General features: G+C 41.8%; 2 protein-coding genes across 4 annotated transcripts in view; one reads left to right on the top strand and one right to left on the bottom strand.

Moving 5' to 3' along the window:
* The window catches only part of FBXO36 (F-box protein 36), a 146,383-nt gene extending 138,670 nt beyond the window's left edge, over positions 1 to 7,713 (top strand). The window contains exons 3-4 of one of the 2 annotated variants that reach the window (XM_019503594.1): positions 2,902 to 3,074; positions 7,165 to 7,713. In XM_019503594.1, coding sequence (XP_019359139.1) covers positions 2,902 to 3,074; positions 7,165 to 7,344 — 353 coding nt within the window. In that variant the 3' untranslated portion in view covers positions 7,345 to 7,713. The remainder of the gene's footprint in view (positions 1 to 2,901; positions 3,075 to 7,164) is intronic. The other variant, XM_019503593.1, reaches the window with a different exon arrangement.
* A 3,800-nt stretch (positions 7,714 to 11,513) lies between these two features.
* The window catches only part of SLC16A14 (solute carrier family 16 member 14), a 28,136-nt gene continuing 16,159 nt past the window's right edge, over positions 11,514 to 23,490 (bottom strand). For both annotated transcript variants that reach the window (XM_019503591.1, XM_019503592.1), the window contains 2 exons: positions 20,823 to 21,818; positions 11,514 to 12,806 (listed from right to left, as the gene is read on the bottom strand). In XM_019503591.1, coding sequence (XP_019359136.1) covers positions 12,658 to 12,806; positions 20,823 to 21,818 — 1,145 coding nt within the window. In that variant the 3' untranslated portion in view covers positions 11,514 to 12,657. The remainder of the gene's footprint in view (positions 12,807 to 20,822; positions 21,819 to 23,490) is intronic.

Here is a 23,490-nt window from a genome sequence, read left to right as displayed (position 1 = left end):
GTGGGGGTGAGGTGGGGCTTGGGCAGAGGTTTGGGGGTGGGTTTTGGGGGTGGATTGTAGAGGGGATTTGTGGGTGTGGGATTTATGGGTGGGTATGTGGGGGTGGCACACAGGGCACATGGAGGCAGGAACTAGCCTGGCCCAACGGCACATGGTTTCTGCATGCAGTGCCAGGAGCCACCGGTGGCAGCAAGAGCAGCCCAGCACTGGTTGAGAGTGCACACCAGTGGCTGGGCCAGCACAATGTACAGCTGCTGGGTTGGAGATGGTGCCGTGCCACCAGGGGTCTCTGCCAGCAGCAGGCCACGATTGCCTCAATGGCCACTGCTGCTGCAGGAGGGCTGTGTGCCATGCATGGGGTGGGCAGGGAAACCACCCCTCCTGAGCAGTCCCCCCCCACCCCACTCCCACAGTTCTCCCCTACCCCCAGTCCCTGCTTACCTGGGACAGAGCCTGGGTCTGAGGCACCACTGCAGCCTTGCCCTGAGGCAGTGTGCTGGAGCTGCAGGGGCACAGGGAATCCATAAAGGTGCTCTAGATGGGTGCTACAGCATCTCCTTGGAGGACCCAGTCTCTGGTTGCTTCTGGGCATGCTTTAGGAGAGAGTGTGCCCAGAAGACAGAGAAGCAGTATAATGTGGTTACTACTGTCTGAGCCTGATGCTCCAGCCAGTTTTCTATCTACCTTACAGTCCATTCATCCAGCCCATACTTCCTTAGCTTCCCTGCAAGAATGTTGTGGGAGACTGTATCAAAAGCCCTGCTAAAATCAAGGTACACCACAGCCACCAGTCTCTCTGCATCCGCAGAGCCAGTCATCTCATCATAGAAGGCAATCAAGTTGGTCAGGAATGACTTGCTCCTGGTGAATCCATGCTGACTGTTCCTAATCACCTTTTTCTCTTCCAAGTGCTTAGAAATGGATTCCTTGATCATCTGCTCCATGTTTTTTCCAGGTACTGAGGTGAGGCTGACTGGTCTGTAGTTCCCTGGATCTTCCTTTTTCCCTTTCTTAAATATGGGTACAATGTTTGCCCTTTTCCAATCATCTGGGAACTGCCAATTGCCATGAGTTTTCAAAGATGATGGCTAGTGGCTCTACAATCACATCAGCCAACTCCCTCAGCACCCTCAGGTACATTTCATCCAGCCCCATGAACTTGTACACGTCCAGCTTTTGCAGCACTGCCTCTCCATACTCCATACTTCTATTCCAGCAAAGAAAAATCAAGCTTTGTCACTTAAGATGTGCACCCTAGTTTTGGAGGTCTGAATCTTGGGGACAACGTGCATGTGATATTCAAATAATTATGGTACTGAGCATGTCTACATGTACCCATTTTAAGCAGGATTTGCCTAAAATCACCATTTTAAGGTGCGTTAAAGGCATGTATTCACATGTGTGTGCCCTTAACGTGCTGTAAAAATGGCGATTTTAGGCTAATCCTGCCTAAATTTGATATCTGCATAAAGCATTTGTTAATGCACATTAACATGTCTGCATGTGGGCTAATGTGACTTAGTTAATTAACAAAAAGTTAATACACTTGAATATGTGTAGACGCATGCCTAAATCACCTTAATGATCCATAAGCAAAGGTGTTTTAAGTTTAGGCACACATAAATGCATGTATAGACATATCTATTGTGTACATAGAACACATTCATACCAAGTTTATGTAGGTAAAAGTGGACAGAATTCAGAGAAGAGTAAGAACAGTATTAAGAAGCTGGATGGTTGATTTAGCAAGAAAGATTAAAGGACATTGAGAACATAAATGAAGATTGGAACATAACTTTCTAAAAATATTAAAGGAAGACGTAAACACCACAAATACAAAGAATCGTTTCAAATGATATAGAAGGGTACATCAGATTTGCTGGAAGCAGTTAAGAGAGAAATGTAGCCAGAATAACAGAAATCTATCTTAACAGTGTGAGCTGTCAGATTTAGAAGAGTTTTTCAACAGAAATCTTATTGCTTGCATCATTTACAATGACTAAATATTTTAAAATATACTGTAAGAAAAATTGCTGCACGAGCAGAGGATCAGCTATATGACTTATCCCATTTGTATTTGTTTTTGTGAGTGTAACATATGTCAGAAGATGCGCATAGCACTCTTTATTCAGTAAATATATAGCTCAATTTTGTGGGAAATTAATTTGGATCTGTTGGAATTATTTTAATTGTAAATAAAACACAGCTTTGTTTTGGAATGAAAGCATAAGTCCCTATGGCCCATGGTAGAGAAATCCCTTTAGAAATCTAAATTACAGCACTCATATAAGTAGATCTTGAAGAAAAAACCCAGAACTCTAAAATTTTACCATAGAGTATTAATAAAAAAGATGCATATCAAAATCAAATCCATGAATAATGCATTCAGGAACCTACTGAATGAAGAAGAGGTGTTTAAAAGAAATACAGGAAGAGTGACTGCAATGACTGTTAAGTTGGAAGCATTTTAAGGGTAAATGGAACATTTTTCAGTATTTCCTAAATCTACTCCCCATTTCATAGTACAGTATAAAAGAAACTTATATTTAGTATCTTGTACATGCAAAAAATGAAACTGGACACATTTCAGCTCAGCCTTGTTGCTTCTTTGGTGAAATCAGAGTTTATTAGTGAGCTGAGAATAATTATAGCTGTTATGATAAAATTCCACATTCTGGAATTTGGATAGCTGTAACCTACTATCACTACATTGGTAGCCCTGAACATGAAACAGGAGTGGAATATTGCGCTTTATTATTAATAATAAAGGTCTTCAGAATTTTATAAGTTTATTGATTTAACCTTCAACTCAGATTGGTCCTTTTTATATAAAAGGTACACATTAGGAAATGTAGAGGCTTTTATTAATCTCTTTTTATATTTCATTTCTTTGAATTGCAGTTCAAATTGCTATTGTGTTTGGTGCTAAAGTTCTAGAACATATCTTTAATCTGTGCCGAGGTAATTTTGACTTCCTTGAACGGCTTCCTGATCCATTGCTCCTAAATATCATTTCCTTTCTGGGCCTTGAAGATATTGCCAGGCTTTCTCAAGTCTCACACAGATTTGAAACGGTAAAAAATAATTTACAATTTACTTTTAAAATGTTAGCTTTATTATGGTATATTTTATTCTGGTATAATTTTTGTTTCAGTTCATTTTTCTAAGAAATATTTCTTTACGTGTATATATACATATCTTTATTTTCAATTTACAGATACAGATTAATGACATAATCATACACTGCTGGACCTGTGCAATGAAAACTGGATTCCAACTATACGTAGTTATAGAAACAATTGGTCCAGTCTTACAAACATTTTCTACTGTATAGAGTGATTACTACTATCCAAATAGTCTGCACAAACAAATGAGATTACTTGGGTTGTTGTAAATGCTATTCCCAGTATTAAATATCTGGAGGGTATCACCCATGCTTTGTATTGTTTATTTATTTGTATTACTATAGTGCCTAGGAACTCCAATGCTGTGTATCAGTGCTGATCAAAAATATAGTCCCATTCCTAGTGAACTTAGAATTGAAAACTAAGAGAAAAGATTACCAATGGATACAGACAGATGTGGGACTATAAGGAAACAGTGAGACAGCACTAACTAGCATGATAGACAGGGCTGTGCAAAGCTTCGGGTGGTGATTCAGTTCAGAGAAGATTCAGCCCGATTCGGTGGCCAAATTTCCAAATCCAAATCGAATCAGGGGACCAATTTAAAGGTCCGAATTGGTTCAAAGCTCTCCGAATCTTCAGAAAAGATTCGGAGATCTTTGATGATTTTAAAGCTATGATGAGATATATTTAATAAAATCAGCTGTTTCATAAAACAATTGCAGCTGCCTTAATTTGAGCACCACCACTTAAGCACTCCAGCTTATCCATTTACTGAAATGTATAAGATGCTACATACTTTTTAGCACAAGTTCAAGTCAATTCCTTTGATGTATATTGTAGGTTAACTTTAAGAGGTTCTAAGAAGGCCAAGGTTTCTGAACTGTAAAAAAATACATTTTTGTATCTTTCTATGAATTATAATAAGCAAAAGGCCACCAGAGGGGGCTAAAATCCATAAAGTAAAAATGAAAGTAAAAGTTTCTTAGGTTATTGCAGATACAGCAGACTTTTCTGTATTATCTCAGGAAGGCTCTATTTTCTCACCAAACCCATGAGGGTTGTTTTTTACTCACTTAGAGCATGATAAGGACTAAAGTTATAACTTTGAGATCTGGCTGTTATGTTGTTATATAATTCAAAGACCATTAAAATTGAATGAAGAAAACTATAGTAATGGCATTAAGGTTCTTGCTTTAGGTATCTCATTAATATATTGTATTGAAGTACTAAAAGGTAGTCTTCAATATGTACAATTTAGTGCAATTCTCATATTTCTAGGAGTAGCAGAAGAGTCAGGGAAACATAGCAAGCAAAAATTTCAAGAGAGTCTTTAAAATTCATCCCTTTTTCATCTTTTAGGTCCCTTGAAGTAGTTTTTCCATGAGCCATGTGTTCCAGTCTTGCTCACATCCCTAATTTGCAGTTCACTATCAGTATTATAAACATTACAACTCATCAATGAAAATGATGCACTTAATTCCATTAACTTCTGTAGGGTTGTATATATGTAAATGAAAGTTGAGTTTTTTGTATTTTGCTTTAGCATTTAGTATTTTTCAGGCACTTTTTCTTTAATTGCTTTTATTTATATCCCACTGAATAAAAAACAAGCACAAAAAAAATAAAGCAGGATTGATCCAGATCAACAGATCCTGATTTTCATGAGGATAAATAATGAACAGGGATCCAGGTTTTCCATTTGTCATAGAAAAACACAGGAAAATGTGGGTTTCCCCTTGCAAGATGGCAGAGTTCCAGCCTACATGGGGCTGCTTGGGGTTGTGGGGAGTGGGAGGAGGACAGTCACTAGCAGGGAGCGCCACGTGCATGTGCATGAACATACGTTCTCATGGCAGCCAGGAAGCCTGGTGGAGAGCAGCTCCTGCAGCTCCCCCATAAATCTATCGGAGGGGGCATAGGAGAGGCATGGGGGGGGCAGGGAAGCATAAGTGACATAGGAGGGTGGGGGGCCAGATTGAGATAGCGGCGGCAGTTTGTGCTAAAGCCCACATGGTGAGGGAGGGAGTGGTGCTGGGTTGGTGGCTGGGGCTGGAGGCGCTGCCCAGCTGGTTCAATTCATAGGGCCCAGGAAGGAAATGCGCAGCCATGGGACCCAGCTAGGGGAGCAGAATGGAACCACAAGAAGCTCATCTGGGTGGGGGGAGCTGACGGGAGGGATTGGGTGCCAGAGGTGACACGTCGGGGGGCATGGGAGGCATGTGCCCCCCCCAGATTTGTGCACCCACAACAGGTGCAGGGCTGCAGCCTGAACAGATTGGCATGGGCAGGAGCTGCCTCCGCAACCCAGCAGTTGGGACCAGGACCTGGACTGGGAGGGCAGAGCAAGGCAGGGAGACTTATTGTTGCTGCTGCTGGGATCCCACATCACTGCCAGCAGCACGAGGTGTAACAGACCAGGGGATGCAGCCATGCTGCCCTCACCTCCTCCTGCTGCCAGCCACTTGAACCCTGAACCGCAGCTTTCCCTTCCATCATGGACTGGCTGCCGTCACCACTCCCCTTAGGCCATGGCTGTACCCTGGAGGGTAGGTTGCATGGGGGGCAGCACAGGTGACCTGAGGGGAGCGGTAGCCAAACCATGGCAGTGGGGTAGAGCTGCAACCTGGCATGCAAGTGGCTGGTGACAGCAGCAAGTGAGGGCAGCATACCCCCCCACCCCTCCCCATAGTCTATTACTCCTTGAACTGCTGGCAGTGTGGCTGGTGCAGGGGTCCTGGCAATGGTGATGGCAATGAGTCTTGCCACCCTGCTTCACCCTCCTGAGCTGGGTCATGCCCACTGGGCCACAGAGGTGGCTTCTGACCATGCCAGTCTGGCCAGGCTGCAGCATGTGCTGCCCCATGTCAGTCTGGCATGTGCTCCCCTTATACCCCGCCCCATGCTTCATCTGTGGTGTTGCCTTTGGTCAGGTACCTCTCCTGCCCCACACCCTTCCCCTGGCCCACACACTGGGGGGCTGAAGCCTGGTGGCAGGAGGCAACAGGTCGGGAGTGACGGCATCAGCAGGCTTAGGGGTGCTACGGGTCAGGAGTGAAGGGCACCAATGGGAATGGAGGACTGTGAGTCAGGAGTGAGGGGCACTGGTGGGAATACGGGGCTGCAGGTTGGGAGTGAAGGGCACTGGCAGGGCTAGTGGGGGCTGTGAGTTGTGAGTGAGGGAAACTGGCATGTCAGGACTGCTCAGCGCCACAAAGTAGCAGGGTGACAGCTGCAGCTAGACCCACTTCCTGGTGAGCAAAGGGGGTAGGGAGGACTCTGATTTTCTTTGATAAAAAACCAAAATCAAATGCCAAAATATATAGGTATTTAGAATTTATTTATTATAATGATTACTGGTAGACTACCAGCCTGCTTTAAAATGGTAAATATATCAATAAAACATTGTGTTCAATTGATACCTATATATCTATATCTATATCTAGGCATTTCATTTTAAAATCGCAGAAAAATGTGGATTTGGGGGATTTTAAATTGGAGAATTTTGGATTTTTATCAGAGAATTTGCAATTTTTAAATGGGGAACACCAGTATCAGTGATCATGAGTGACTCTATTTCAGTCAGTGCAGTTAAGCTACTATTTAACTGGTATATGAAAAAGGAAACACTGTTCCAGTGTCACTTATTTTAATGGTTAGGTATTATATAATAATGCACCCAACTTTTCTAATTATTTTTATGATAGTTGTATCTTGCCTTAAAAATTAATTTTATTTTTTTCTTGTACTATAATAGCCACTATAATCACTTCCACACCTTTCTGTTCGTGCAATCACTTAAAAGGGGGAAAGCATCCTCTAAGCATCATAATTACCCCCTAGAGCTGATGGTTTTGAAGACTCCTATAAAAAGCATAGAAGCAAGAGAGTTTGGATGATCCCCTTCGTTGGAAAGCTATATAATTGGGAGACATGTTAGACAAGCATTCAGACAAAAAAAATGATCAATGAATGTTCAAGACATCTAGCTACATCTGACCAAAACAGATTAACCCCCTGTAATTCCTCTTATAAATAGATATGCAACTGTGACACACTGTGGGAAAAAATTGTGCAGAATTTGTGCGATACAATTACCCCTGAAATGAAAGCACTGGCACAGGAAGTGGGCTGGAAACGATTCTTCTTCACTAGCAAACTTCAGCTTCAGCTGCAGATTCGAAGAAGGAGGCAGAAACAAGATAATTCAGAAAACTGAATGAATAAAGTTGCATGTTTTTGATTGAAAGCAAGCATGGTAAGATGTAAATGTGTTAAATATCAAAGAATAATCATTTGCCTTTTTCTTTACTGGAGAACCTAGCTAACTGTAGGATTAAAACAGTAGACACATACCTTAATGGAAACACGACATAAAACATATAACTTTTTATAGAATGGACTTTCATACTATTGGGATCCCAGCAACCACTAGCAACAGAAAAGTTTGCAGCTCTTTCTAAACTCTTGACTTTGAGTTAAAAATTCACATATGCAGTGGGTACATCTACACAAGCTTTACTACAGTTGACTAATTAGCTCTGCAGTAAAATGTCATCATCTACATGTGCAGCAATATTAGGCTACAATAAATGAATTAACTTCACTGTAATATAGTACTGTCCAGCACAAGTACTATCCTACAGTAATTATTTAGTGCACCACAACCCAAGTATAGATGGTGACCAGGGCTGGCTGGGCCACAGGGTGCTACAGTGCGCAGCCTGCCTACCAGCTAGCCCCGCACTGTAGAACTCTCATGTCCTGCCAGCCGCTATGCAGCATGTTGAGCCAGGGTGGAACAGCCCCAGGCTGTCAGGCTGACCTCCCCAGACCCTTTGCCAGCTGGGGCTGCGCCAACCTGGCTCAACATACCATGGTCCCGGCTACATGTGTAAACACTGCACCCAGAAGCAATAAACTCTGGTGTTAACTGCACTGGAGTTTATTGTTACATGCTAATTACATAAATAGATGCAACCAGTAGTTACCATTTAAATAGTCAACATTTGACAACAGCATAATATTGCCAGAGCTATTCCCTATTCTAAAAATGTGGAAACACATGAATGTTAATTCTTACTGGGTAGGAAATGTTGGTAATTTTTTTACTGGCCACAAGGGTATATTTAAAATGATAGAAGGCAACTAACATACATTTGTGGTGAAAATTGTTGGCTTTAAATGTTGTAATACTTAGTAAGTTCACTAGATGTTTAAACTTCAGATAAATAAGATAATTAAGCACTTTGTCACCAAAAAGAAACTTTATCAGAGGCAAGAATACTGAATAGGTGGGTAGACAAAACTATTCTCTTCTGACTTCATATATCAAGGTGCTGGATGAAGGCACATTGAAAGGGTGTTATGTAGGTAAATTTTTCCACCACTGCCTATTCAGGATCTTCTGAGGATAAAGTTGCCAGTCCTGTGAACTTGGACCTTTTGATAAGAAGTAAATTAATGTAAGTATATCTTCACTTAAAATAGCATTTATTATTGACTCTTTGCATTGTAGGGTCAATAATACATCAGTAATGTGCCTTATAATTATCTTCCGTATAAAGTATATTGTGATTCTGTCGTCAGTTTTTCAACATTTCGACCCCTCTCCCAGGTAGCTGTGGAAACTGAAAAAGTATTAAATAAAAATTCAATTGATATTTCTAATCTTTATACACCACATACGAGAGACTTTTGAATTTTATCAAGAAATATGACTGTATTTGGGCTATAAGGATTTTGTTATTTCCAGAGAAATATTCCAATTTATCTTGGAAGGATCCTTGATTTTTTTTTATATTATGTTTACCTAAGAACAAATGCCAAGTATTCTCTTTAGATCAAATTTATTCCTAGTATAAAGCACTGAAGATCCACTAACATAAGTGCTGAATTTATACCAGTGGAGGATCTGACTCTTTACTTTTAAAATTGACTTAAATATCAAGTAGTAAAAATACAATTTGTAAATGTATTGTAAAATAAGAAATTGTAAATCTGTTGTAAATTAAGACATAAAACCAGCATCCTAGTTATTCAGATATTCTAATAAATATGTGATCTCTTTTCAGTATCATTTTCTCTTAATATAATGTCATCATAGTAACCTGAGATAACATTGTTAATTTAAATTAAAAATTCAATTCACTGGAATTATGTCCAAACATCCCCTAAATATTTTAGCAACAGTAAAGGGCTTTTGAAAGAAGCTCCTCATGTTTCAAACATTTATACATCTCCTTAGCTTTCTTAATGTGAGTATTTATTTCCATTTTAGTCAATGAGACTACTCCTGTATGTGAAGCTCAGTACGTGCATACATTTTCAGAATCATCTCAGTGATTTTATTTTAAAATACCATATTTACAGGATTCCCATTCCTATTGAATAAAACTCTCAAAAAGTTTCCCTAAAATAAAAATACAACTTACAAAGCTGTAAAGTCAAAAAAAATTAATTATTTTAGTAACTTGAAGTGTATTCCAACTATGTGATCGAGTTATAACAAGAAATAGCTCTATAGAAAGTCACAATGCAGTTATCTTAAGAGAGCAAAATTTTATTCATTACAGTCATATGCAATTAAAAATTAACGGATAGAAAGCAAAATGAAGCTTAAAGTATAAAGGACACATTTCTTTAAAAAAGAAGGAAATTGATGCAAATCACCATTCCCATATATATAGTCACCAACAAATAAGATTAAAAAAAAGCTATCAGCAGCATCTGCACAAAAAGAGACATTGAATCTATACTTTAAGAACAGATGATCTTATACCAAACCGTGTTCCTGTAATTTTTTCTCTTTATTTGAATAACTTCAGCTGTTTTCAGTATACTCCAACAGTCTACTTCAGTATTAAAGCAAGGACTTGATTTATGGTGAAAAAGATCTTTGTAACATTTAAATACAGAAAATAAACCAACTTTCTATTAATGTATGCAGTATAACACAAGCTGTGCCTCACAAAGCATGGAAAATATTTACTGTAGCACCATGCAAAATGTTCTGTATTGTCCTTCTGTTATTTAAAATGGTCAAAAAACCTAAAGCAGTATACTTTAATAGTTAAAATATCTTTCCATGCTTTGCATTAAATAACATTACAGCAAGTGAACGGCACTGAACAAAATGTGATCTGTTTTGCACAGTTCAGGTAGTGTTCTTACTTAACAATAAAATTAGCTAGGATTTAATAACTTGTGTGTTGAAATAAATTGCATTAAACATGTCATACTGTACTCCATTCAACTATTTCTAAAACTATATATATTTTAGCCAATTTCATCCAAGGTTCTCAAGTTCTGTTCCTGACAAACTGGCTTCTTGAGGTTAAACAATTAATTTCTGGGGAAGAATTTCAATAAAAATGTTATACAGTTCTAAAATATGTGTAAACAAGTAAGGCAGCCAGGAATTTTATACTGTTTCTGGAAACATTCTCCAGTCTGTGAAATCCGTGATCAACTGCAAAACACAGAGCTCAAGAAAGTGAATGTTCTATAACAGAATACTCCTAGCGGTCTTGGGGCACTTACACACATGCGGGAAGCCTGGTCTGATGCACTGGAAGTCCAGCACATCAGAGCAGACTTGATTAATCGAGTCTGCCGGAGCACGTACATTCACGCACTCTGGCAGCCTCACGCATCATGTGTATCAGCGGTGCAGTGCACCTCCATGCTGAGAAAATGGCAGCGGTGCATTTTGAAATAAAACTTGTTCAGTGTGCTTTCAAAGCACACTGTTGGCATTTTCTCAGCATAGGGATGTGCTGCGCCACCAATACACATGACATGCAGGGACTTTTAATTAGCGTGGCTCACTCTAAATACAGAGGATTGAATTCTGAGCTTGCATTTATGTAAATCCATGGTAGCTACACTGCAGTTAATGGAGCTATGCCATGTTATTTTGGGTGCAGACGGCAATGCCAGTTTTCACCTGATCTGGCTACAGAAAGCAGTTTATAGCTTTGACCAAACACAAGCGCATGGCTGCAAATAGCTTCAAAAATGGCCATTAGGTGAAAATGTTACACCTGTTACACCTGACCCATCATTGCATGAGGTATCAGATAAAGATGTTACAAAATGTAGCATCTTTTGTAACTTGTGTCTGCAGAGCTCCCAGCCTGTCCCTGTTTTCAGCTTGAGATGGGGGAAAGGGAGCAGAGGGAGTGCAGTCTGAGGGTTTTTCAGCTCCACCCCCCTCCCCCCAGAAGGTAGGGTGCGGGGGGGCTCCAATTCACCCACCCCACCTTCAGCACCAGCCAGGGAGCCCCAAAAATAAGCTCCCTCTGCTGCCTTTCCCCACTCCCATTCTGAAAACGGAGCACTGGCAGAGAGCCCTGGCTACTCCCATGAGAACCTGCCTGCAGGCTCCCAGCCGCAGCTAGATTCCCCTCTTCCCTGGAACCAATAATGAACTTCTGTGTGGTCTGGGGTAACGTAACTCAACACTTTGCAAAAATCATTTTAAGTTATAGCAGGGAGGTGCACTTCTGTCTGCACCCATTGGGCCTGGTCCTGTATAGATCCAGATGTGAAATCTGTGTAAGCAAAATTAGAACTAGACCTCTCATAAATAGGGCTAGATATTCTTCTCAATTTCAATAGCGTAAATCAAAAATAAATACTCAACTGAGTATTCCACATGAAAGTGCTAACTGTTCTAGGAAGGTTTTGCAACAGATCATCTAGTTCTGATGTTTATCCTTTCAGTTAAAGAACCGTACTACTATTCTTCCCGTTCCCTCTTCCCCCACCTCCACCCCTCCTTGCTCCTGTTCTTTGTTTTTATGTTTGTGGTTTTTTAATTCAGTGTCATTTGGCCTCCAGAGTATTTTAAGTATCTTATTTATAATTTCTCCCATGGACTGAGAATGGCTTTTTTGTCCTGCAATTAAAACTTTAAAAAATCCTTAAACTGGAGAACCTTTCAGAAAAAAGTAAGAAATCTTTCAGTTTTACACAACAAACCAGTCTTTTAAATATGTTAAATTATCTGAAATCCTGAATTATTATATCAGACTTTTAGTGATTCATTTGGGTAGCTGGGTCAGAAATGTAGCCATTTGCTTCTGCGCAGTACATAAATTCTTATCAGCCGGAATATGGAGTAGGAAACATTTTAATAAATTATTCATATCTTGGCTTGATTCTCTTCTCATGCCAATGTAAATCAGGAGTAACTGCATTGCAGTCAGTGAAGTTTCAACAGGGTAAAACTGGTCTAAGTGAGAAGAGAATCAACTACTGATCAAATCTAAAAATAATAATATTGCATGTGGAAAGCTCATAACCTCCACATTTGTTAAGAGTTCTGATGCCAAAAATCCTAAGTGAGACAGTAAAGTTGCTTTTATAAGCACATTTCCACTAATATTTAATATCAGGACTTTGAATCTCATTCGGTATTCACTCTGGTGCTCTCAATGCAGTTGGTCCCATCAGAGAAACAAGTTATATTGCTATATAAAAGAAATGCAAAACCAAAACATTCTTGTGAAATACTCTATAACGTGCACTATACTTGTGCATTTTCCGTGTGTTTTTCTCTTGGTTCTTTCTTTTGAATACAAGGTTGAATCAGTAAAAATATTATGCCCACCAAGTAAAGCATGCCACATATATAAAAGGAAAAATCATATTTTTGCGTGATGTCATAGATCCAACCTGCCAAAAAAGACAAGATAATTGTCATTATAAAGTGTGTGACATAAATTAATAAAACAGGAATGGGTAAAGAATACTGCACATTTTCCCATGAAAACACCCTATTAAGTAACACTTTACTTAAGCCATCAAGTATCATTATTTCTGAAAAAGAGGTGGAGATTTTGTCCCTTTCTATACAATAAAAATAGAAATAAACTAATAAAATTGATGTTTTTCACTCTTAATCAGAAGGCCAACACAATGTCTATCTATTATTTATTTCCCATTTAAGCCCTAAAAATTTGGCTTCATATATGGACAGGTGTTTTAGAGGTTCGTTTTTAGAGGTGCATTTCATTCCAGGAGCACAAAAGGCCTATGGATATAGGTGTATATTTTTGGAGTTCCAAATTAGAAGAGAATCTAGATGTGTTTATTCCTAACCCACTCTACTTGTTGACAGTGTTTTCATATATCTAGACATAAATAAGATCAATTTGCTACTACTAATACTAAGCTACTAATAAGTACTAATATTTAATACTTATAGGACACATCTTCAAGAGACACTGACTGTGCAATACCTTGAGACTACTGCACAGTAGCATTGTGTGGCAGAACCCATGATGTGATGCTACTGCACAGAAGTCTCGGGGCTACTGTGAAGTAGTGTCACAGAAAACTCATTCATCAGCTCTGCTGTGCAGTAACTCAGGTTTTATACAAGTACTAAATGACTGTGCAATTGCAGGACCATGGTGAGTCAGGCTGTATATTGTTAAGACCCCTGAAAGATCTGTATGTTTATAGATGGGGGAATTAAATGCTATGTTACCCCAAAATCATACAATGAGTAGGAGGCACAGCTGGCATTAAAATTTAGAAGTTCTTGGGTCTCAGATTCATATTCAGTCTGTTAGACCATTCTAACCATCTAACTTGTAACTGGTGATGCGTTAACAGTCTTCCATCCAAGCTCTAAAATAAGGTATAAATAATAAATCAAAAATAATTTGAAACTGATTTGCAGTAAAACGGTCTCAGACTCTAGTAAATGTATCTGGAGACAGCACATACTGTTAATTTGTTTTATTCAGATTTCTTTCATGTCTGATTTTGCTCCTTACTTGGGACTTACCACATTTACTGCAATCCAAAATGAGATATTTTCTCCATTTGGTATAAGGGGAAAAGTCTTCTCTTGGATTTAAGTACCAGGCTGGGGCAGGCAGCTGCTGTGGCTCCGTCCCAACCCAGGGCCACAACCGCAATCATTGCCTGCCCTTGACTGGGGCCAGGGATGCTGATGCTGCCACTGCTGCTTGGCTGGGGCTGGAGCCAGAACCATCATGTGCTCCGTGCCCTGAGCCAGAGTTACTGATAGGGTAAGCAGCAGCAGGGGAGGGTTTGTGGGGGAGGGGGCAAGTGGTTGAGGAGGCAGGCACTGGGGCAGGGCAAGTGTCTGTGGGACAGGTAGCAGGGAAGGCAAGTGGCAGGGGGGCTGGTGCCAGGGGGAACAAGTTCTGGAGAAGAGACATGGTTGGGTGGGGGAGATTTCTTTTGGCCCAATCCTCCAATTGTGTAGGTCACTCTGAATTCTAGCCCTGCCCTCCAGCATATCTACTACTACCAACAGCTTGGTGTCATCTGAAAACTTGCTGAGGGTGCAATCCATCTCATCTTTCAGATCATCAGTAAAGATATTTGTCCCAGGGGAACAAAAGTGGAGGCACTAGAGCAGCCTCCCACCGCAAGACCCGTAGCAGGGTTGAACCGCCCAGAGAAAGAAATAAAAAGTCCTGAAAAGAGGGCGTACTTATCACCCCCAGAAAAAGCGAAGCCACACTGAGAAGGGCTGCCAGCATGATTCATCAGCTGCTTTTATTGACAACTGGGAACAACGCCGGTGGATGATGACAGCAAAAACCACCGCTCAGCAGATTTAAAAGCCGGTGGCGGGGAAAAGGAAGAGAGGGCAGCAATGGAGCCAGAGGGCATTGGGGGATCTTGAGGACCACAGACGCCAGACCTGTGAGTGGGGTGGGCAGAGGCCCATACCCCGATTATCCTTTTCTTCTTTTATTTGTTTTACTTTATTTTGGAGGGTGCACAGAGCCCAGACCAGGGAAGGACCCTCCAAGGGACCCCAGGTCAAGAAGGAAGACCAAGGCAGCACAGCAGAAGCCTGAAGGAGGACAGACACAGAGATGAGGACGGTCCCATGCCGCGCTGCCATCCAAAGTGAAACACTCATCTAGGGACAGGTAGGGAGAGATGGGAGGGGATGAACAAGAACACCAGAAGGGGACAGGCCAGCAATCCATCATCTGGCAGTCCTGAGGGCTAGCGCATGGCTGGGGTGTAGGGGAGGTGGAGCCCCAAGAATGCCCGCAAAGGGCAGCACCCAGTCTGCAAGAATCCATGAGCAGGAGCCCCACCACTAAGGCAAAGAAGACCAAGTCATGGCAGGCGAGTGTCAGGACCTCTCTCGGAGTTGAACGCGACCCCACATGCCGGTCCTGGGGACATACCCCTCAGCAAGAACCGGGTATGCACTCGAAGGCCACTAGAGAGCACCTATACGAGACCAAGCGGGTGCAATATTGAATAAAAATGGACCCAGGACTGACCTCTGGGGTGCTCCACTTGATACTGGCTGCCAACTAGACATTGAGCCATTGATTACTACCCTCTGAGCCTCACGATCCAGCCAACTTTCTATCCACCTTACAGTCCATAATCCTCAGCTTGCTTGCAAGAATGCTGTGGGAGATGGTCTCAAAAGCCTTGCTAAAGTCCAGTCCAGGGGCCAGATCCAGCATGGGGTTGGCATGCAGAGTTAGTCCATGGGTATGATCTGGCATGCTGGCCTGGATCCAGTGCATGGTGCCATGTCATTCAGCCTGCAGGGCTTCTCACAGATCCAGAAATATGGCTCTGGAAGCCACGCCAATTAATGCTGTCACTGCTCCCTCACCACCAAACTTCCAGATCCATGGAAGGCTGGAAGACATGGCCCCACAGGCTAGATTCAACCTATGGGCCAAAGTTTAAGCACCACTGCTTAAGAGAGATACCATAGGAAATCATTATGGGACAGGTTCTTTTTAGTCTGCAGTAAAGAGCCTAATCAAAGAACTCAGTTTGAAGGCATAGGCTATACCCAGTATTTTTGTTTGATTTTTTCTCTCTGTCATTAATAAGGTGGGATTTTGGTGGGATAAGGTAGAGTCTTTGCAGTTCTTAAGATCTGAGCTACAGAATCCAGATAACCATTGCATTATTCCTTCCCTTTGGTCTTTCTGGGGGCAGTTTCAGTTTATGGCCAGTTTCCACTAGCAAACACTTCTGAAGAGATTCAGTGAATCAGTGGCAAGTGAGGCTGGTGATCCATATATCCTAAGGAAGGCCTTGCAAGCATCTACAGAAGGAAAGGCTGACTGCAATCAGCAAACATGGATTTATGAAAAACAAATAATGTCAAAGAAACCTGATTTAATTTGACAGAGTAACTACTTGGGTGGATGAAGGGAATGCTGTAGATATAGTGTATCTGGACTTGAGCAAGGCTTTTAAAAAGGCCCTACAGGACCGTCTCATAAAAAAATTGGAGAAGTGTGGGCTGGATAAAAGTACTACAAGGTGGATAGATAACTGATTTAACAATCACAAGCAAAGGGTAATTATCAACGGGTCCATATCAGAATGGCAGGAGGTTTCAAGTGGAATCCCACAGAGTTCTGTCCTCAGCCCACTGCTATTCAACATGTTTCTTAATGATTTGGATGCTGGCATAGAAATCTTCTTGAACAAGTCTGCTGATGACACAAAACTAGGAAGAACTGTGAACACTTTGGAGGATGCAAGTGCAATTCAGAAGGATCTCAACAGATTGGAAACTTGGGTTTGAGCTAACAGGATGAAGTTCAATGTGAACAAATGCAAGGTTAACACTTCATGGAAAATAATCAAAAAATGCAAATACAAAATGGGGGGCACCTGGCTGGATAGCAACTCTATGGAAAAAGACTTGGAAGCGTGGTAAACCACAGACTCAATATGAGCCTGCAGTGTGCTGCAGCCGCACAAAAGGTAAATGTGGTTTTGGGCTGCATCAATAGAAGCATTTGGTGCAAAACACAGGACATGCTAGTGTCTCTCTATGCAGCACTGGTTAGGCTTCATCTGGAGTACTGTGTGCAGTTCTGAGCTCCACATTTTAAAAAGGATGTGGAGAAGTTAGAGAGGGCCCAGTGGTGGGCAACAAACATGATCAAGGGCTTGGAAGGCAAATCATATAAGGAGAAGCTGAAGGAGCTAGGCATGTTCAGCTTGCAGAAAAGGCATTTAAGGGGGAACATGATAGCAGTTTTCAAATATTTGAAGGCCTGCCACATACAAGAGAGAAAACACCGCTTCTCTCTTTCTGTGGAGTGGAGGATGTAGACCAATGGCTTGAACTTGTAGCAAATTAAGTTTAGACTGGATATCTGAAAAAAACTTCTTAACTGTGAGAATAGTGAGGCAGTGTAATAGACTCCCTAGGGAAGCTGTGGACTCCCCATCACTGGAGGTGTTCAGGAAGAGTTTGGATAGCCACTGGTCAGGGATGATCTAGGTGTAGCTATGCCTGTTTTCTACCAGGACTATTTCTCATGCTTCTGGACTTTGCAGGTTGCTCTTGCCCTGCCTCCTCCACCCTCACCCCCAATCCCCACCTTTTCTGCTATATGTATCAGGGGGGTTTTAAGCCTCCCCAGAGGCATCGAGTGTAGGCTACAGCTAAGGCTGGGGACTTCAGTTGGGGTGTGCTGATTCTCCTGCTAGGAGCAAAGTTGGAGGTTTCTGGCTACAGTATCTTGCCCCTCCCTACAGGGTCAGACTGATCACCATCTTTGGGGTCAGGAAGGAATTTTACTGCATTGTCAAATTGAATGGATTGTGGTAGTTTTTGCCTTCCTCTGTAGTGGGGGGGCATGGCTGGGACCTCTTGAGCATACTGACAACATGTTATAGAAGCAAAATATTAGCTACCATTGTTCCTCAGCTTTACCTGTGGCAGGTTAGGGTGTTAGGTCTATGTTGTGTCAGGGTTGAGGGTAGTCTTGCATAGTTTAGATTATGGTTGTATGGGATGGTTTGGATAGGGATGATCCTGCCTCAGGCAAAAGGTTGAACTATCATAGAATCATAGCCACTTATGTTTGGAAAGACTCTCACGAGGTCATCTAGTCCAACCCCTTGCTCAAAGAAGGACCATCCTCAACTAGATCATGCTAGCCGAGGATTTGTCTAGTCAGGTCTTAAAAACCTCCAAAGATGGAGATTCCACCAACTCGCTGGGTAACCTGTTCCAGTGCTTTGCTACCCTCCTAGTGAGAAAGCTTTTCCCAATATCTAACCTAAACTTCCCTTGCGGCAACTTGAGACCATTGCTCTTTGTTCCGTTATCTGCCACCACTTAGAACAGTCTAACTCCATCCACTTTTGAAACCCCCTTCTTGAAATAAAATATTTACAATACTGAATGGTTCCTATAAACAGTCTCATTCTTAATAATCTTGCTGATACTTTATAATTTGGCCAGACTCAAATTTCTAGAAGCCAATAGATATTAGCCCCAAAATAATATTCCTGTCATATAACCTGTATCTAGCAGATCTGATCTAAAATAACTGTCTAGAACCTGAAACCAGCCCCTCCTTTGCTCATTCTTAGTTACTGCATCACAATTTCTTCTTTGTACTGACAAGCACAAACATCATGTTGCCTGACATACACAACTACATCATATAATTAGATCATGATGCTGTTCCAACTGCTGCTGTTGCTTGCACAAGCACATTTCAGTAAGTTGTGCAAACTGTTTATTCAAAAAGAGACAAGGTTTTCAAGAATTCAAACACAGAAAAATGCTTTCCAAGAGCTTCCTTGGGAGATTTGGTCTCAGCACCATAACAATTGTCATTTTAATCTCCGTTCCTTGGCAGATGCTATTCTGTATTCAGATTGCTCTAAATGGTTTTGGAATACAAAACACCATCCTCAAAATAAACTCCTGTTACCGTGTTATCCACATCACTGCATAACACAAAAAATAAAAGTGCTTTATGGCAACTAGCTGTATCCTTCCCCTTTACACCTGGTCAAGTTAACTCCTAATTAACTCAGTTGAGTCTACGATGTTCTGGGGGAATGGATGTAGAGTACACCTTTGCTACTCCTAAGAAAGATACAGCATGTACTTTTCTTTCCTCTAGTCTAGCCCTGCAGAGCTGCAACTTTCCTCCTGCTGAGGACAAGAGTTAAAGTGCAGCCAGCTCAGACAGTCCTAAAATGGATGTTATTGCCTGAATACTAGGAAAAAATCAAGCTAGGAGTAAGCTGAGTTAGTACGTCCACAGACCAGCCATAGTATCATAGTCCAACAGTAATTTAAATGATGTCCTGATGTACCAACATAGACAGCAATGATTCAAACCAGCCTGCCCTACCATGGGATGAAATCCCCCTTCCATGAGGTGCAGCAAGCCTTCTTATAACACCAGATCCCTCAACCAGAAGTAAATGTGATATATATAAAGCATAGAAGAAATGCATTAACCTTCTCTATGATAAAATATTTGTATATGCAATTATTATCTATAATAATAATAGGCTTAGTCTGTCTGTCCAGAGCATTCCGATTGGTTGTCTCAGCAGCCAATCACAATGCTTATGGAAACAACCAATCAAAGTGCTCCGCACAGACAGGATAAGCATATGATTATTATAGAAGACCCTGAGGCATTTCAAATAGATATGCAGGCAAGTCAGCGCTAGAATGAAGCACCGGGGGCCCCCACCACAGAGTGGGCAGGCTCCGCTGAAAGAAAAAAAAAGCAGTGAACAATGTGATCCTTATTTTTTTTCCCCAGAGCCTGCCCACCTCTCCCATGGCCAAGGGGTGAGCTGCCAGCCAGTCCTGAGCTGTGGGTAGGCCTGGTACTTCCCTCCGCAGCAGTGGTGCCAGCTGCACAGGTAGAGCCCCAGCTCACAGGCAACATCCGCTAAATCCAATGGTGCATGGGGCATTGGAAGCCTGGGCACGCTTGGGGAAGCTTGGGCTTAGCAGGTTTCCAACACCCCATGCACCATCCCTGCTGCCTTCCCATCACCTGGGATAGCCCGGGAATGGGCTGGCTGCCCTGGGAAGGTGGCAAGAGTGTGGCTAGCAGCTGAAAAAGGTGGCGGGGACAGTGTACAAGGCTTCCCTGAGTGCACCCAGGCTTCCAGCATCCTGTGCACCATCCCCGCCACTTTTTCAAGATAGGGCCCTTGTACACATGAGGAATATTGCTACAATTTCTTATGCAGCAAACTAAAATACAGGGGATGTGTTTTAGTTTGCTAAATAAAAAAGTCATTTAAATCAAAATACGCCACCAAATGTGCAGTAACATGCCACCGAACATTTACCCTGTTATGCAATTAAATCATTAAAAAGGGAAATTAAACCACTAAAAGGGGCAATTTCCTCACATGTATAAAGGCCCTTAATCACGTGTGCAAGAGCCTCCTTATTCTATGACTATAAACAAGTCACAAGGCTAGACTTTTGACAAATATGTATTTATATTCCTAAGCCTGTGTTTACACATGGACAGCTTTATGTAGCCTTGTTGAGGGTGAGAAGTTTTGATTTCATTAAAGTATTTGGTCAAAAGATAACTAAAATCCTGTATTTAATGAACTACTTTTGCAATAAAAATTTAATTGCAAAAGTTCTGCAGGTTTCAGCTAGGATAACAAAATACCATGAACGAGAGATTGTAATACAGCTGGAATAATGTGCAAAGATGGCCATTTGTAGTGGGGATGGTTAATGTATTTGGTGAATATAGACATGCTGGGATATTATAGTCAGCTCCAGAGCTAATATAATTTTGTTAGCCACATTTTCATAACACCATAAAGCATACTCATTTAGATATAATCCATCGTTATTATTATATTTAGATAATTTATGTAATATTAGAAGCTTAAAATATTTACCTGCAAATGGTGGTCCCAGCAGTGCAGATATCCCATTGGCACAAATGATGATGCCATAAGCATTTGCAAGGTGCTTAGTCCCCACTAGATCTTCAGTCACAACAGGCATTAAAGAAAAATACCCACTGGAAAATCCTATCAGAGCACAAACCACAGCCAAGCCAGCATATGTATGTATTAGTGGCAAAATAAGAATGCAAGCAACAAGGGAGAAATTAGCTGTCATGAAGACATTCCAAACACTGATGCAGGGTAAATCAGAGATGAATCCAAGGGTCACCTTACCAAAAATATGAACTATGGCTACAATCGAGGTTAAAGGAAATATATCATTCTGCATGGATAAGTTGTACTGTTTAACTATTTCTGGAAGATGAATAAAAGGAATAACAAAGCTACTGTATGCAAACAATGCCCAAAATACAAAGGCTACAAACATTCTATTGGTAAAGAGTGATGCAGCTCCAAAGTAACTAGAGTACCATGTTACAAACCCCTTTCTGATTATAAGGGTCAGACGGCTCATTGTCTTAAGAATGCAAAGAGCATATATATTCTTTGTATGTCTGATTTTACCTTTGCTCTCTATTGTTTGAACAGTGTCAAACACTTCATCATTAGTTAGCCCTTCTTTTTTTTCAGGCTCTTCATTTAATACCCCATTAGATTTTATAGTCTCTGCAGGGGGGGACAGAGCTTTTGCATAATTGTCTTCACTACTGTTTCTCTCAGTAACCTTTTCATTAGCTTCATCCTGGTAAGAAAGTGGCCTCATGAGGGCTCCACAGACACACAGGTTCAGAGAGATCGCACCCTGGATGAACATTGCATTCCTCCATCCGAATTCCATGCACAGATACTTCAGTAAAACAGTCATTAGGAATGTTCCAAATCCTGTTCCTGTGGTACTGAGCCCCTGAGCAAGCGCTCTCTTCTTCTGAAAATACTGTCCTACCATGACTACTGCGGGTAGATAAACCATGCCACTCCCAAGACCTGTGGAAAAACAAACATCACATGCTCTTATACTTAAATAATTTGGGCTTCCAGCAGCCAAAGCAATGCTAGCAACATGACAGAAATCCATAGGCCATATCTAATTTGTATATAATCATCATCACTTTGCACTTCCTGACTTTAATTCACTATTTAATAGTATTTTCCAAACATTAATTAATCCCTGTGAAGTATGTATTCTATTTTACAGGTGAGAAAACTGAGGCACATCGAAGTCTCAGAGGTGTTGCACAGTCTCAGTTCAAATGTGACCATATTGGGAATGGCAAGCTCTTAATAGCTCTGAAAAAAAACTCCCAATAATTCGTCAAAGGTCCTACAACAAATCAATGTTAGACCTGGAAATAAATATATATACATTTGTATTTTAAATATATATGCATATGGATTCTTTGACAGTAAATAGAATGCTTACTGTTTAACTTCATCAGCCATGCAACCCCCCCTTTCCAACTACAGGGACAGATGGGGTGGGAGACGTAATTCAAAATTCCATAATTGTATTTGGGCCAAATCTAAAGATAATAGGGACAGATAGTCTTTAGGGGGAATATGACCATGCCAGGGGCAGATTTGTGGTGTAATGGTTATGCACCCCTTTCACATGAGCAGCAGCTAGGGACTTTTTTAAGTCCCCAAAGCAGGTAAGAATTCCACCCCCTTCCTTCCCCTCCATGCTCAATGGCACATCCCTACCCCTCCCATTCCCCTGCCCCCCACCCTACACTGTCACTGCCCCTGGCTGACCTGGGGATGTGGGGAGCTCCTGCCCCACTCCAGCCAGACTCAACCAGACACAGTAGCAGTGGCAGCAGTGGTTGCACTCCTCCTCTCTGTCAAATTCACCCAGCTGTTCCCTGCCAACTGGGAAGCAGATGCAAGGAGGAAGAACGTACCTCTTGCTGCCACTATCATTGTCCCCACCTAAGGCCAGCTGCCTGCACAGACCAGCCAGAGAAGGGCAGGAGCAGCTCTGAAAGTCCACTGCCCCCAGCTCAGACAGAAACAGTGACGGCAGTGGGAGGTGGGGAATGGGAGGGGAGGAGCGGTGCCACTGAGGATTAAGGGGAAGAAACTACTGCTGAGAGCAGGGCAGGGTGGAAGGGGTTCTTATCTGATTCAGAGACTTCAGAAAAGTCCCCAGCTGTTGTTCCTGCAGTGTAGTCTATCCAACCTGGTAGCTGGGGAGAAGCTGGGAACAGAGGTGCATCCACCTCTGCAGCACCCTCACCCCCCTTACAAAACCCTGGATCTGCCCATGAAAGACCATTATACTTAGTAAAAAGACTTCCTCTAAGTTCATGGGGTATTGAATCAAATATTTGGTAAGCTTCAGGTCACTCTGGGCCCCAAAGAGTTAAAAAGAAGAAAGTGTGTAACATTTAAAGGAGAAACACAGATCAAATGATTCATAGATTCATAGACATTCGGGCTAGAAGGGACCCCGGAGGATCAGAGTCCAGCCCCCTGCCCCAGGGGCAGGCAATCAGCAGGGATCATAGGACCCCAGCAAGATAAGCATCCAAACGTGTCTTGAAGGCGTTCAAAGTGGTTGCTTGGACCACCTCTGGCAGCAGTTTATTCCAAATCTTGGGGGCTCGGACAGTAAAGTTCAGACCAACCTGGTGGCCTTTTACGACCAGGTCACTAA

Source organism: Gavialis gangeticus, unplaced genomic scaffold (genome assembly GCF_001723915.1).
Source record: "Gavialis gangeticus isolate Ggan-Ray unplaced genomic scaffold, GavGan_comp1, whole genome shotgun sequence".
Classification (NCBI taxonomy): Eukaryota; Metazoa; Chordata; order Crocodylia; family Gavialidae; genus Gavialis; species Gavialis gangeticus.
Note: the sequence above shows the minus strand (reverse complement) of the source record. Positions and strands in the feature narration are given on the sequence as shown.